At 43.4% G+C, this 16869-nt stretch overlaps 1 protein-coding gene across 12 annotated transcripts in view; it reads right to left on the bottom strand.

The window, feature by feature from the left end:
• The window catches only part of PCED1B (PC-esterase domain containing 1B), a 36140-nt gene extending 20643 nt beyond the window's left edge, over window positions 1-15497 (bottom strand). For 2 of the 12 annotated variants that reach the window (XR_011439743.1, XM_070270174.1), the window contains exons 1-2: window positions 8310-8448; window positions 4949-5149 (exon numbers count right to left, since the gene is read on the bottom strand). Coding sequence is in view for 1 of the 12 variants with exons in the window: in XM_014740963.3 (XP_014596449.3) it covers window positions 334-495 (162 nt within the window). In the remaining 11 variants the exon portion in view is untranslated. Of the gene's footprint in view, window positions 1-333; window positions 806-4948; window positions 5150-8303; window positions 8449-8870; window positions 8935-14344; window positions 14562-15218 lie in introns of those variants that run through there. The other 10 variants (XM_070270175.1, XM_070270172.1, XM_005611103.3 and 7 more) reach the window with 10 other exon arrangements.
• Window positions 15498-16869: the final 1372 nt, after the last annotated feature.

Here is a 16869-nt window from a genome sequence, read left to right as displayed (position 1 = left end):
AGTCAGACGTGGACTCTGGCCCCGAACAGCTGTGTGCTCCTGGGCTCGCTGCCCACGGTTCTGAGCTGTAGTTTCCTCTGGTGTCAAACAAGGGCAATCTCACCTACCTCGCTGAGCAATAGTGAAAATGAAGAGATCATGTCAATGTCTATCGAGGGCCTAGCACGGTGCCTGCCGTGCTTGAGACCCCTTTAAACTCAGGCACGGCAACCCCTCCCCTCTGAGACTCTAGAGAAAACAGGAGCCTGCAGACAGCACCTAGCTCTGGTTCCCTCCCTCCGGCTTTCAAGCCCACGGTCCCCTTGCCTCCCTCCCGCTGGGGCAGAACTGTACCTCCTCAGACGTAAAAGTAATCGTCAGCTCAGGTGGCCCGTCCTGTCCTCCTACCTCCTCAGGAATTTTGCTCCAGGAGGGCCCCCGGGAGGGGATAATTATGCATTCTACTTTTTCTTCACTCTCCTTTGGCTGGCCCCTTCCTTTAAGCATTAAAGGCATTCTAGTTTCTTGCTTTAAAAAAGAAAGGAAACTTCTTTGACTCCACCTCCAGGACAGTGGTATCTTTTGCCTCCCCTTCAAGGCCACTTTGTAAAAAGAGTTGTTTGCACAGGCTGTGTCTGAGTCCTTACCTCCCACTCACTCCTCCTTTTACTTTAATTTGGCTTCCAACTCCAGCAAACCGAAGAAATGTTTGTCAGTAAATCACCAGTGATTTCCTTGTTGCTCCTTTCAGTGGCCACTTCTCAGTCCTTACCGCCTCCGCCGATTCCCAGCTTCTTGGGACTAGGGGACCGTAGATTACTCCTCTCTGAAAAAATGCCCCAGCGTCTGACACCCTTGCCTCCTGTCTCACCTCCCCCAATATCCTTTGTGACTTTCTCTTTCTCTGGCAATTCCCCAAATGTTGGTCTTTCTCAAGGCTCACTAATCGGCCCCTTTCTTCTTTTCTTCAACATTCTTTCCCTTGGTAAATTCATCCACTCCTGGCACCAGTCAATAAGGTGATCATATGTCCCTTTTGCCCCTAACTGTTGTGATTTACCCCTGTTTTCCCAGGATAATTATTAATAGTGCCTCTCCCCCCTAAAAATGTCCCAGTTTGGATGGAAACAAATTCTACGGCTCCTTATCAATTACCATTTGTATGCAGATGACTCCGAATTGAGGCAATAAAGCCCAGTGGCTGAGAGGGTGGGCCCCGGAGTCAGTGCCCTGGGTTTGCATCCTGCTCCACCACTTACTAGCCTCCGAGACTCAGGGAAGATTAAGTAATCTCTCTGCACTTCAGAATCCTCATCAACAAAACGGAAATAATACTATGGATTTCTTAAGAAGTGAGGGTTAAATGAACATATGGAAAGTCATCAGCATGAGGTCTGCGACGTTTTTAAGTGCTGGATCAATTTAGCTAGCCCCAACTTGTCTCCTGAGTTCCAGACATATTCAGGTGTGTAGAATAAAGTTCCAAGGGTGGGGGAGGGGCACGGAGTAATTTAGTCTGTGTGGGCCTCTTATCATTTCCAAATTCTCTAGACGCCTATTTATCTTCCCATCAAACGGTGACTGAATTCCTAAGATAATTCTCTTATGACCTTTGAACAATCTCTCTAAATAAATATTGACCATCCATGGGGATGATGGCAGCATATTCTCACTGCATTTTCAGAGAGCTGCTTTATAATTTCTGCTTGAAACGTTGGCTGAGGATAACCAGGTGGGAATAAACTACTTCTGCAGTGCTCAGATCAAGGCATTTTTATTTTTCGTGACCATGGCTGTTTCCACTATTCCTAAAACATCAAAATCCTTGTGTAATAGTCTCATTATAGAATAGCTCAACTATTTCTTGGCAATGAAAAAATTAGATAATTCTTGAGAATATATTTTGGGGAGGAGGATGTTGCAATATATTTTGGGAAGCTGAGCACAGTGACCAGTTTCAGCTCTGTTTTAGATTTTGTGGTTAACTTTTTTACTTTCCATAAAAATTTCTCTTCACCCTTAAGAAAGTGTGTCTTACTTTGATTGAAACACTTTCTGAAACAGTATAGTTTTTATTTTATATGTGTTTTCTCACATAAAATTTTACCTACTTTTTTTTTGCATGAGGAAGATTTTCCCTGAACTAACATCTGTGCCCATCTTCCTCTATTTTGTATGTGGGATGCCACCACAGCGTAGCTTGACAAGTGGTGTGTGGGTCCATGCCAGGGATCCCAGCCCGTGCACCCTGGGCTGCTGAAGCAGAGTGCGTGAACTTAACCCCTACCTCACCAAGCCAGCCCCTATTATCTACCTTTTTAATTTCATATGTTCACTTTGATTTGATATGCTGGCATCACTCCAATGTTTTGCATTTATAAGCTTTATTTTTTAACCTAGGATATGATCCTTCCTTCTGTGCATCTCCCGAAAGCCTGTGAATGAGTAATAAGAGCCTGTGTGTACCCAGAGGGCTTTTTCTCACCTCTTCAAGTTTGCTCTGTGACTCAGCCTTGAATGTTCCCTAAGGCCTGCCTCTACTGAAATTCTGTTCCTTCTTTAAGATCCTGTTCAAAAGGCAATTCTGTCTGAGAGCCTTCCCTATTTTCTCAGGCAGAAGAATCTCCTTCCTCTGACGGACGCCCCTAGCAGTTGGTTCGGTTTTGTATTATAATTAACTGCCGTGTGCCTTTCTGCCTCCTTCCATCCTACTTCCTGATGGCAGAGGTGGGGCTCACCTTTCTTTGTACCCCTCCCGGCTCAATGCCTTATGCGTTATAGTTAGCATCCCTTGAGCATTTACTCTGTGCCAGGCCTATTCTCACAACCTAGTGAGATAGGAACTATTATCATCTCCATTTTATGGATGAATAAACTGAGGCTTGGAGAGGTTACATAAATCGCCCAGGGTTGTTCAGCGGGTGGAAGGCAGAACCGGTCTGTTATTGACAGTGAATCTTGCAATCAATTAGATAAGCTTAAGGTTTTGTCTTGTTTCTTTAGGAAGAAATACGGCTCCAGAGCCTGAGCTTTTAACCTCAGCTATAAATATTTGTTAAAAGTAAGAGGAAAAAATCGTCCTATCCAGAAAAAAAAAATTTGCATGTAGTTTTCCTTTTTATTCTCTGTTGAAAAACGTAACAAAGCAATGTTTTGTGCACAGCTTTTAATTTTTCCATGAGAAAACAGCAGGTGTGAAGTCAGCTTAGCTCCATTTTCATCCCTCTGATAGTTAGCTATTGCTCTTAATGAGTCAACAGAAAACAGTGCCACGCTAAAGCTACATTTGTGTTTCAAAACTTTTTATCCTTATGCTGACCACTCTAGATTCTAACCAATGGTTGAATAAGGAAGGGCACTGGGGAGCTAAGGGTGACTAAGTTGCTTTCAACTGATGAACAGGTTGAATTCTGAAAATTGTCTCCGGGAATGGCCATAAAAGCCCATTTAACCAGTGACCTGACTGTTAGGCCGCGTCAGCAGGCTGGGGTTTCTGCCACTTCCACTTCCGTTTTCATCCTTTAAATGGTAGAAATCGCCTTTATGCTCCTCTTAGGAGATTACACAAAAGAGCTTTGAAAATGGATCTTTTTTTTTTTTTGAGGAAGACTAGCTCTGAGCTAACATCTGCTGTCAATCCTCCTCTTTTTGCTAAAGAAGATAGGCCCTGAGCTAACATCTATGCCCATCTTCCTCTATTTTATATGTGGGACACCTGCCACAGTGTGGCTTGATAAGCCGTGGGTTATGTCCACGCCCAGGAATCGAACTGGCAAACCCCAGACCACTGAAGCAGAGCTCACGAACTTAACTGCTGTGCCACCCAGCTGACCTCAAAAATGGATATTATTTTATCATTGTTATTATTATTATTACCAGTGTAGTATCTGAATGCTAAGTGCAATAGTGTTTCTACATGGGAAAAAAGTTTTTGAATTAAAAATGGGGTTCTAAGAGCCAGTCTCTGTCTTCCTTGCTCCCTACCCACACCATTGCCTAGATGGATCTGGAAGACCTGCGTTCCCACTGCTGTGCCTGTTGGCAGAGGGACCGAGGATTTCCCCAGTTTCAAGGCCTATGGCCAAGGTCCCGGAGGTGAGGAAGCTGAGAAAACAAGAATCTATGCTGGAGAAATGAACACACGAAATAACTTCTAACTTTCCCAAGTCATGCTTTCCTCTCTGCAGCTCTAAGTCTGGGCCTATGAGCTTCTCTTCCCACCGCCACGCTCAGCAGAATTCTCAGCTTCACCCTTATTCCTCAGTCACAAAAATAAGCCAACAGCTCTGCCCTCCCCACCTTGGGGTTAACTGTGGAAATCAAATGAAATGCTCTGTCAACTCTACAATTGTTAATTGTTGTTATTCTGAGCCACCTCAGCATATTTGGGGGATGGCATTTAGTCCTTAAGGGAGTTTTCCAGTTAAATGAAGTATTTCACTTATTTAGTAACACTAATTTGTCATTTAGTACCCATTCCAACAGTATGTTAAGTGTTTTATCACTTATCTATTTATTCCTCTTGAGAACCCTGTGAAATTGGTACTTTATTTTTCTTCATTTTACGCGTTCGAAAATTAAGTTTGAATATTGAGTCAGCTGCCCAAGCTCATCCATTTTATAAAAAGCAGAGCTGGAAGTCAAAGTTGATGCCAAGCCTTTGTGGTCAACCACAACATACAAGATTGCACAGACAATAGGTACTTCACATCCTTTCTCCAGTTCACAACTGGCTGTTTTTGTCACTGTACATTTTTAGAGATTTAGTAGCTTATCAATCACAAATTGTTATTACAAAATAACGGTTGTCTCTTTAGGGCTATTCGGTTAAGCGGGGCTGCGGTGGGGTGGGCTAAGATAGTGCTTCTTCCAACAGTAAGTGCCCAAGAAGTGAGGATCCCAAAGAAAAGCTGCTCAAAAAGGCAAAATTAATACTTAGAATAAAATGAGAAAACTAGAAAGTACTTACTCATTAAAGTAACTGATGATTAAACAGTGTACCTCTCGGTTGATTCTAGATCTCTTCCTTAGACAGACTCTTTTCTTGGCTGTAGATCAGAGGGCCAGGTGGGAGAGTCCAGGCTGGGCTGTGGGGCAGACAAGTTCACCTCCGGGTGCTGCTACGTTTGTGAGCCAGCCTCTGGGGAGAAGATGCCATTTCCGGTGGCATCTGGAGCAAATGACACAAGTCAGCATTTACTTTCTTGCATTAGGAAGTGGAAGACTAATGACCAAAGCTTGAAGACTTTGGCAAATATGAAATCACAAAGGGGTCAGCAAATCTGAAACATAGCATATTCCTGGAATTTGGCTCTGAGCTTGTTTTCATTTCACATTTCTCGGTAATTTGGGTGTCATTTACATTGACTCTTCCTTTGTTTTGTTTTCACAGTTCAGACCGTTGGCTCTTATTACCCTGCTTGTGTGGTGTGTTCACAGCTGAAAAAGCTATTAGAGTGGGGAAGGAGGGAAGGACGGTGAGGGGAGAGAAAGAGGAAGTGAGGAAAGAGACCCTGGGAGATGATAAGAGGATTGCTCATCTTTCCTAATTAATTTTTTGTAGCAATAATCATGCACTTTCGTGTGTGCATAACAGTTTATGAAACGCTTTCAAATCCCTTCGCTTGCTCCTCCCACCGCCCTGGGGTGGAGGACTGGCAGATTCACAGCTACGGAAAACTACACCCTGAGGTCCAGGCTGCAGGTAAACACACAGAGTGGCGGAGCCAGGACAGTTCCCCATCCCTCCCCTGCTGTGCCAGCAGGTAACTGGAGAGGGGAAAGAGACGCGGTCTTCTGACTGGTTAGATAAGCGTAGACCTTTGTCTTCATAGTTTGGGAGGACATTTGGAGGAAGGGAATCACCTCCCCTACAAACACCAAGATGGAAGGGAAGGAGGAACCAATCAGAAAAAGGAAAAATGAGGAAACAGAGCTTTAATCAAGTTTTTCCCCAAGCAGTGTTTTAAACACTTTAGGATACAGCATGTCTCCATTCCATTAAATGGTATAATGAACGAACCAACGAACGAGAGTAACAGGTTCCCAAACAGTCCTGAAATGCATGCTCTGTGCCCTTAGTTTTTAGGTTTTCTTAAACTATGGTATTTAGGGAGACTAGCCTTTTCTTGAAGATTGTCGTTTTGTTTTCCTTCATTGATTACTTAATGTGTGGCTTAAACATTAATTCTACACATTACACCTTGTTTTTACCCTCTTATCTATAGCCAAAAATCAAGTTTTTTCCATGAATTTGAATACAATCATCATTGTGTCTCAGGGCGGGGCTGCCTCTATAACCCAACGGATAACTTCAGTATTTTAAAATTCAGAGTCCTTTATTACATAACTGAAAATTTGTCATCATGCGATTCTAGCAATTCTATAAATGAGTTGCAAATCTTTCCAGTTCTCTAGGTTCCAGCTCGTCTGTGCATTGTGAGAATAAAAGAACAATCTAGACTGAAATTCACATAATCATCATAAGACCGGAGAACAGAGGAGCTGGAATGATGCAAATGATAATCTTGCTTACATTCGTTAAATTTAAAGTCAAGTTGTTTGAGACCAAGCAACAGATTTTCTACTGATTTTCTTACTTCCAAGAACTTATGATGATATATGGAGACGGTTACTCTTGCTATTCTGGCCCCATTTCACATTTCATAGCTCAATGAGCTGGCTTGCTTTCTTATCCACCCAAACTCAGCTTTTTCCTAAAAGATAATGACAAGTTAGGCATGTATCATGCTTTACACTTAGACTGTGCTCTCTCTCAGCGGACCCCCGTTCATGAAGTGAGGCAAGCTCTAATTATTATCTTCATTTTGCAGATGGTGAAACTGAGGCCGTGAGGGAGCTCGAATGACTGTCACTTTGATGGAGCAGGCAGTGTCGTGGAACCTTCTGGCTGCAATGTGTCATCTTCGCTGCCCTCTCAGTGGGAGGCCAGACAGGGCGCACTGCCATTATTGTCATTCTCAAGTTATTTTGCTTATTTTTAGAAGGGATTTAATGCACAGGGCACAAAACTTCAAAAGGCGCAAGCGGTATGAGTGAGAAGTCAGTTCCTTTCTCGTGTTTGTTCCCTAATCCCTTGTTTTTCCTTCTAGAAGCAATACTGTCATCGTCTTCTTGTCTATTCTACCAGAAATATTCTATGCACAGAAATATTCTATATCTCTCTGAAATATGTTATTCTCTTCCTTCTTAGAGAGTCCACTTCCCTTTTTATTTAAGGCAGTTGTCTGGAAAGAATAGAAACCCCACTTAAAACAGATATGAAACAGAAAGTCTTTGGTAAACTGATCATCTAGAGTGTTCCAAACATTCAGATGTTTCACGTGGTATAGAAAACTCATGACTCACAACAGCCTATAAAAGGAAGTAGGCAAATCTGTCCCCATGGTGTGGTACAATAACTGATCCGGGCCTGGTATCTCTCTGGGGACCAGTCGGAAACCTTGATATTGATTTGTGATAGAGTGACTGCATGTCCATTGATGGCATGGATTGAAGCCAGAGCTAGGGTGCTGTGAACAAAGTGGACTGTCAGATCTCCGGCTTCGGGGCCAAGCACACTTGGGTTTGAAACCTGATTCTGTCACTTATGGTTGCACGACCATCATAGTGACTTGACTCGTCTGTGACTCAGTTCTCTCATCTGTAAAATAGTGATAATGAGCACTACATAGATGCAAAGGTTAAATGAGAAAATAGACCCAGAGTACCAAGTACAGAGTAGTGTATAGTAAAATATATCTATATCAGTAACCACGGCCCATCTAGTCCGTCTTTCTTTCATTCATTCAATAAATAATTGTGGCAGGCACTGTTCTAGATGCTAGAGAGACAGTTGTGAATAACTCATTACAAAAAAAATATTTGCCCTTATGAAGTTGCCATTTGGGTTGGGGAAGGCAGACAACTAAAAAGTAAGTAAAATAACATGGTAGACAAAAGAGAAGAGGAACATGATTGCTGGATGGGGAGGAGCTAGGGGCTGTGGGTTGGAATTTTAAATAGGGTGGTGACAGCGTTCAAGACATGCTACCCCAGGATATGGCACCTTGGCATATTGAATATTTTAAGCTGAAGGAATTTGATAAACAGCAGGTGCTGCAAGGACTCTGACTTCCCCTGACGCAGGTCAGAAGCCGCTCTTGTGAGAGGTGCCCTGCCTCTATCTGGAAGAAGGGAGCATCCTTATCTCTGAAGACAAAGAAACTCTGAGAGGAGCACACAGGCCTCGCTCAGTTCCCCCAGTTTACCACCCTTAGCTGTGTGCTATCAGTCTTCATCAAACCCAGGGTGAAAATGCTTACCCTCACCTTCCTTCGGGTCTTCATTTCCTTACGAAGGTTAATTTGTATGCTTTTCTCTTCTTAATCGGTCTTTTGTTACAGAGACCCAGCGAGAACCTAGAAGGGACCAACAGTGGTCTGGAGAAGTCCTCTCTGAGAAGATGACATTTGAGCAAAGTTGGGAGGGAGGGATTGGAGCAAGCCATGTGGCAATCTGGGGGAGGGGAGCCCCAAGCAGAGAGAACAACGACAAAGAGGCGAGTATGATTAGACGGGGGTGAACAGGGGAGGGAGACAGGAGGTGGAGTCAGAGAAGAAAGAAGGTGGCTCGTGGAGATTGTGGAGGGCAGACCACGGACCACTGAAAGGACCTGGGCTTTTACTCTGGGAGCCGCCGTAAGGGGTTTGAGCAGAAAATTCACACCATCTTGCTGTAGACTGCATGAGGCAAGAGTGGAAGTAGGGAGACCAATGAGGATGTTATTGAATAATGCAGGAGGTGAGGCTTGAAGCAGAGTGATAAGAGCTGAGGCATGAGAGCTGGTCAGATTCGGGGTATATTTTGAAGATAGAGGTAATGGGATTTGCCTGTGGAGAGAAGATGGGGTGTGAGAAAAGGAGGGGAGACAAGGCTAGCTCCATGTTCTTTGGCCTGAAAAACAGAAAGGGTGAAGTTGCCATTTACTGAGACGGAGAAAATTGGGAGAAACAGGTTTGGAGGCTGGAGGTCAAGTGTTTGGTTTGGGGCTTGTTACGTTTGAGATTCCTTATACACATCTAAACTGAGATGTTGAATGAGGATTTAGATACACAAATCAGGAGTTATCAGTTTGGTTTGGATGCTGTCACCAATGGAGAAAATGAAGCTAGAAAAGAAAAGAAGTGGAAGAATGAGCTCTGAGGCACCCCAGGTATAGGAGGTCAGAAAGATGAGGAGGAACTCATAAAGGACACTGAGAAGGAAGAGTCAGTGAAACAGGAAGAAAACTAGGAGAGTGTGAGGTTCTGGAAGCCAAGAGGGGAAAGAACCAAAAGTGTCTGTGTGAGACACTGTTGGTAAGTCAAGTGGGATGTTTGACCACTGGCTGTAGCATCATGCAGGGCATTGGTGACCTTGATAGAGTGCTGGGGACAAAGCCTGATTAGAATGGTTAAGAGCCAATGGGAGGAGAATTGGAGACAGCACCACCCTCGAGGAGTTTTACTATAAAGGGAAGCAGAGAACGAGAAGTCAGCTGGAGGGGGAAGCGGCGTTAAGAGAGTTTCATTTTCTTTTAAGATGGGGACAATAATAGCGTGTTGGTATGCTTACGGGAACGATCCAGTAAACAGGGCAAGCAGAGGATGCAGGAGGGCTAGAGGAGAATTGCTGGGGCAACGTCCTTGAGTTGGTGAAAGGGGTGAGATCTAGTGCCCAAGTGGAGGGGTTGGCCTGGGATAGGAGCACGGACAGTTCAGCCAGAGAAGTGATAACGAACATGGAGGACAGGTGCATGACGCCGGTGTATGGGTGGGTGGGAAGGAACCAGCTTGTGGGGTTTTTCCTGACTGCCATTTTCTCAGCGAAATAGGCAGCAAGGCCAAGGGCACCAGCTGAGCGTGAACCTGGGTAAGGTAGTATTAGAGGATGGAGAGGAAGGTATGAAATAGTCATCTAGGACATGAGAGGGGCTGGAATTACTGAGCGGTATGGAGGCCCACCCATGGCTGGACTCTTGCCTGAATCGGGAGTGCTGAGCATGGATGTGTGATTTTCTCTAGTCTGTTTCAGCCACATGGGTACAGGGGCAGCGTAGGCAAAAACTGTACTTAGTCAGGATTAGGATGTTGCCTTTTGGTCTCTATTAATGTATGTTAATATGCCATTACAAATTTATAATTTACTTTTCAAATATGATCTATTTAGAACCAAACCATAAAAGCCAAATATTTTGACAGTGAAAAATATTCTGAATATAAGGGCAAAAATAATGTTTCTTTCATAGTGACAACTCTTTAATAGTTCCAGCTACAGATAAACTTATCTTTATATAAACCATTACTGTTTTATCCACATTTTTTTCAAAGAATACTGTTATTTTTCTTATCTTTTTGGAATGGAGTGCTTCCAGCGGGCCAGAAATCAGTCCGTTAAATATTTACTTATAAATGCACTTATTTCAGCCAGCTGGTGTGTGTTTGTGTTCAAATCCGTGCCTGGCTACCTTAAAAAAAGGACGAAATTTGGCAAATCACAAAACACTGTGTGTTGTCTTGCTTGTTTGACTTGGAACAATCACACATGTTAAATATTTTTGATAATTATTCTTCAAAGTACTTGCATGTAGCACTTTCAAGCACATCTGAATAATTTGTTCCCCTTGGAGCACAAAGTCTTCTCTGCTAGTATGTTAAGAATTTTGAGACACAGATTAAAACTTCTCGTGAGTCCAATTCAGCACATACGAACTTTTGTGTTGTCGAGCACCCAGGCTAGAGTTGTTGGGGTTTGGAAGGTAATGGGTTGAGAAGAGCCAGGTTGGTGGTTTCACAAGGACGGATGAAATGAGAGAGGTAAATTTATAAAAGACCTCATTCTGTCAGGATTTCTTACATTCTTTTACAAACTTTCTTGGAATTCTTATGTTTTATGCAAGCTCTCTGTTCTGTCCTAGTCTACCTTAGTGGTTCAGAGCATGGGCTTTGCAGGCAGAAAAGTTGAGTTCAGAGTTCTAAGTCCTTAACCCCACAAGCTGTGTGGCTTTGGGAAAGTTACTCAACCTCCCTGGCCCAATTCCGGTTGTGGAAATTGAATATGCAAAGTGCTAAGCCGAGTGCTTGGCACTTAGTAAATGCTCAGTTTACTCCAGGAATTAGTATATATACATCCATGCTTTAGGAATATAAAATAACTACTAAATTGTATTGCTAATTTAGTAATACAAAAATATACTTCAAATGACTACAGTGAATAAAATGTAAACACTGACAAGTACCCTGTCTGATGGGCACAGCCCTATGGACCGGTGGGCCCCTATCCCTGCAGGAACAGGCTCTAACAGTGGCAGGAGGCAACAGAGATCATCCTCAGGCCTAGTTGAGTTTCAGGGAGGTCAAGCAGCCACTGAAATCACATGGCCAGGCTAACCAGGCCTCCTGAGTCTTGGTCCCATAGTCCCAGATCCACAGTTCATCAATTTCAGGGGGAAAAAGAAAGGGTGGGGCCAGCCTGGTGGTGTCGTGGTTAAGTTCGCACGCTCCGCTGCAGTAGCCCAGGGTTTGTAGGCTGGGATCCCGTGTGTGGACCTACACACTGCTCATCAAGCCATGCTGTGTCAGCGTCCCACATACAAATTAGGGGAAGATTGCCACAGATGTTAGCTCAGCGACAATCTTCCTCAAGTAAAAAGGGAAAGACTGGCAACAGATGTTAGCTCAGGGCTAATCTTCCTCACACACACAAAAAAGAAGCTTATAAGCCTTTTTCACAAAGAATAATTTAATAGCCTAGGAGAATTTGGCCTTGAATTATTTAGCAATGTCCTTCACCTATAAATAATACTAAATTTTATTAGAAGACTCCAAACCACTGGCTTAGTTTTTTGATTCCAGTTCTCTCTCTCTCTTTTTTTTATTACCATCTGAACCATTTTTAAGTGTATAGTTCAGTAGTGTTGTGTATTCACGTTGTTGTGAAGTACATCTCCAGCCCTTTTCCATCTTGCAGATCTGAAACTCTACATCCATTACACGTAGCCTCTGTGATCGCTCTCCCAGCCCCTGGCAACCTCCATCCTACTTTCTGTTTCTACGAATTTGACTTCCTTAGTACCTAGTAGAAGTGGAATCATTTAGGGTTTGTCTTTTTGTTACTGGCTTATTTCACTTAACACAATGTCCTCAATGTTGTAGTATGTGACAGAATTTCCTTTTTTAAGGCTGAATAATATTCCATTGTCCAGTTCTCTAAAGCTCACCTGGTTACCACATCTATAAGAGCACAGCTGTGTCAAACTGCAGACCAGTAGCTCTCAGATACTCCATTTGAGATATTTTAAGTTTCTGGTCAGTTGGCTTAGCTATCTATTAGTTACAAAATTTCCTCCCTTCAGTCCATGTTAGCATAAACTATGCAGATAAAGCAACACCATCCTAGACGTGAAAAAGGCTGGGAGCATCATCTCTCTCCCAGTCAGAGAGGCTGGCAAAGAATCGTCCTTCACTTTTTATATTCATGATCTGCATTTTAAAAATTTCTCTGTAAAATGCCTTTTATTTTTCTTTTCGACTTGTATGGGAGGGTGGTATCCACAGCACTGTCAATTTTTAAAATCTGGCTATTTCAAAAAACGCATGCTTGTAAGTGGCTTTATAAATTAATCCTAATAATGGTAACATTATTCTTTGCTAAACCAAACTGCTAACCCTTCATCTATTTGTCTGGTGGAATTATGGATGCAATGATTTTCCTTATTTTCAAAGCTATCCTAGACTTGGTCATACTACAGTTATAAAGAAAAACTTCCAATATTTTAAACCATATTAACTGCTAAATTCCTGAACATGAAGTTGCTTTGTCTGGGGAGGTAGAAATTGCTTCCTCTTTTTCTTTTTATTTCTTTTTCTTTTTTTTTGAAGATTGGCACCTAAGCTAACATCTGTTGCCAATCTTTTTTTTTTTTTTTCCCCTTCTTCTTCTCTCCAAAGCCCCCCGGTGCATAGTTGTATATTCTAGTTGTGGGTCCTTCTGATTGTGCTGTGTGGGATGCCGCCTCGGCATGGCCTGATGAGCGGTGCCATGTCCGGGCCCAGGATCTGAACCGCTGAAACTCTGGGCTGCCGAAGAGGAGCATGTGAACCTAACCAGTCGGCCATAGGCCGACCCCAGAAATTGCTTCTTAATATTTTTTTTTTTTTGAGGAAGATTAGCCCTGAGCTAACTACTGCCCATCGTCCTCTTTTTGCTGAGGAAGACTGGCCCTGAGCCAACATCCATGCCCATCTTCCTCTACTTTATACATGGGACGCCTACCACAGCATGGCTTGCCAAGCAGTGCCATGTCCGCACCCGGGATCTGAACTGGTGAACCCCGGGCCAAAGTGGAACGTTCAGTCTTAACCGCTGTGCCACCGGGCTGGCCCACTTATTAATATTTTTGATGCATGCTGCTCTTTCTTTCTTCCTTTGTTAGATGAACTCTCATGTGAACCTCCACAGGCCACGCACTGTGCTTGGCACTGGGATATGAGGTTGAGTAAGACATGGTCAGAAGCTTCTTGATTATAAGTCAATGTTGGAAATACAGTTATAGCCTATGTTAGGGTATCCCTTCTGTTACTGAAAAGGGATTTTTAAAATCTTACTGAAAATATGAAAAATAGCACTGTGAAAAGTGGCTTCTGGTCAGATTCTTTTCAGGTGGATATTTGCTTTGTAAATATAACAATTGACTCAAATAGCATCATTTATTTTATAAATCAATTATGTATTGCTATGCCATTCTACTGTAAGATAGCAGCCTTTTAAATATTTTTCCAAATCATCATTTACAAAATTAATATTACTGGATGCTTTCTTGTTGCCTTCCTTTCTTGCTCCTTTAGGATGTTCCTCTCCTTAACATTTTTTTTTCTTGAATCTCTGAGATACATTTAAATAAACAAAGATGGAGACTATAAATTACTTTCACTTCTCCCACTCTAGTGTTTACCAGTTTAATTAACCTCTGATTGTAAATCTTTGAATCATATGTCAATATTCTATTTTTTTAGTCACGATTCCTAAATGTTGCATACCTGTGGACTCAGTCACCTCATGTATTGGCATCAGAACAGAAAACTCTGATTGTGCTTATTTTCTGTATGTGCCTTTATTCTTGGTGATGCTTGCTATTTAAATCATGGAGTAGTTTGAAAATACATGACAAAAGTAGCTAAGAATAAAGCCATGTCTCTTTGTTGCTGGTTGAATAAGCTTTGTGACTATGCAAGGATCCAATTTAAAATACTAAATTCTAAACTAATTATCTTATCCCCCAAGCCCATTCCTCCTCTCCACAAGTGAAGTGAAATCAATACTCAGCTAGTTGCTCCAGGGGGGAAATCCCAAGTCATCTGCGATTCCTTCCTTGCCTTCGTCCAGCGGGAGTCGAGTCGAGCCAACCTGTAAACTGCTCTCTGATCCGTCTCTCCTGCAGCCTTCACGTTAGTTCAAATCTGAAATCCTGCTGGGGCTTCCTGATTTTTCTCCCCACAGATGTTCTTCTCTTCCTCCACCCCATTTTCTGACTAGCAGTCTTCGTCGCTCTTTCTAAGATGCAGAACTTATCATTTCACTTCCCTTTCATAGGCCACATTTAAGCTGCTAACTTGTGTGAAAGGTTTCCTGAAAATACCAAACCTTCTGCTTTTTCTAAATCAGGTATATTAGCCAAATAAGTGGCATCATCTCAGTGAGGCCAGAAGATCCCAAACGGACAAGATGTCTGAATTTCCGTAGATCACAATAATAAATGATAACAGATGCTTACTGAGTATACTCTTCCGGGCCCTGTAAGTGTGTTAACTCTTTTTACAGAATCCACAGAGTCAGCAATAATAATTATTGCCACGATTTATTGGGAGTCTACTTTACATCCAGACATCATGTGTCCGTGTGTTGTTACCTTTTAAACCACCCTGGAGCATGGGTATTGCCGTCTCCCCGAGGAATAGGAAATGAGAGAAAGAACTTCCTAGAGGGTTGGGTTTTGCCCCAGGCCAGTCAGCTAGGAAGTAGCAAGTTCAGATTCAGCTCACGTCTCTGCCCCTGCTTTCTGCCCACCCCCAGACCGGCACCTCACCACCTCCTGGCCTGGCGCCACTTCCATGCCTGCAGTGGTGCCACACAGAGAATGGTGACATCAACGGAAATAAAAATATTGTGGCAAAGTCAAGCAGGCTGTTTTGACTTATTACCTGAGAGGAAGAAAGGCTGGCGCTAAGTCGACAGCAGGAAATCTGTCACTGTATGTGCCACTGCTTTGTTTTCAGGCGTGTGTCTGGTGACAGCTGGCTCAGAAGTCCTTGACATTTGGTGAAGTCACAGAATGGAGACCCTGAGAAATTTCCTTGTACCTCACTTACGTAAAATTTTGTTCTCATTGCGTACACTCTTCAGAAAAAAACCCCAAGAAAATGTGGGGTATTAGTCAGAGAGCTCTGCGAGCCCACAGTCTGAAGGAGAAACTGTCTTTCACAGAGCTTGATTAACCACAGACTTAAATTTTAGGAGGAAGTAGGCAAAAAAAAAAAAAAAAAGAAAGAAAGAAAAATCTGCAGGCCTTGCCTGTCATGTACTTGGTTTGTTAAAGAAAACTAGAGAAGGAGATTATTATTTTTTTAAACGGAAAAAGCTCCAAAATGTTTTGCCTGAATAAGTTCTCTCAGTGGATGTCTTAAGAATAGGTGAGGTATCGTTGACGCCCAGGGGCCAGGAGCCAGCTCACAAGCCTGATGCAAGTTCTTTACCTTGTGATTGTGTCTCATGAGGAGGAATGTGTACTTACATTTTTATGCCAGGAAGATTTCCTTCTTGGAAAGAAGGAAGAGAGGTCAGTGGGCACGCCACTGTGTCACTTGTGCTAAGAGAAGAAAAAGCCAGTAGGGAGCTCCTCTTGGCCACTTGCCCGTCTGCTGGGTCATATTTGTCCCGTCAAGAGACAGCACTTCCCTCACCGGGCTTGGGTGGGGGCCGCAGCCTGGGCCAGCTGGAGGTCGTGACCTCAGACTGCTCAGGAGAGGGGGGTGGGGCTTCCTCTTTTACGGAGCTAACTACATATCATCTCATCTCATCTCTTATCTGTGCTACCAGGTGAACCCAGCTGGCAGCTCCCCACTTCATCTCCACCCCTCCCACAGGCTTATTCAAACCAACACTGACATTCTATCACTTCCTTTACATTTTGGGGATAAAGACTTACACTAATTTAGCCCTCAGTCCATCACTTTCACGTTAAAGTCTCCAGTTTTTTGATGCTTGACCACGGGGTGCCACCAAGGACCTGAAAAGACCACAAACACCCCCACCCCCACCCTGTGAGAAGTCCCTCAGCTCGAGACCACCAGGGTCACCTTGGTCTACATTCTCCTGAGGAGATTCTGGTCCCGTCTGATTGTTCGCCAGCATCCCGCTCAAAGCGCCTTCCAACCTGAGCGGTGAGACGTTTTACTCTGCTGCAGTGAAGTTGGCTGCAGCTCCAGTTCTTCCGGAGGAGTCTGTCAAAGTCCCTGGCCATTCAGACACCGTCTACTCCCAAGGGCAGCAGACCCTGGCTGAGCCATCTAGGGTGTTGGGATGTGGGGGTGCAGAGTGGAAGGTGGATGCAGAGCAGCACCTATCACTACACTCAGATCTGTTTCCTCACTCTCCTTTCTGACATACAAGGTCTTTAAAAAACCTAGCATTTTTGTAAATGGTCAGTTCTTCAGTGAAGAAAAGGGAAATGAACATTTGCCTTGTCTCTCGTAGATTGGAGGAATTACCACGGAGAGATGAGGCAGAGCAAAGCACACTGGGCCTGAGGCCAAGTGTTGATAGTATTGTGGTTAGCATTTACTGAGAGCTGTT

Source organism: Equus caballus, chromosome 6 (genome assembly GCF_041296265.1).
Source record: "Equus caballus isolate H_3958 breed thoroughbred chromosome 6, TB-T2T, whole genome shotgun sequence".
Classification (NCBI taxonomy): domain Eukaryota; kingdom Metazoa; phylum Chordata; class Mammalia; order Perissodactyla; family Equidae; genus Equus; species Equus caballus.
This window is presented reverse-complemented; position numbering and strand designations above follow the sequence as displayed.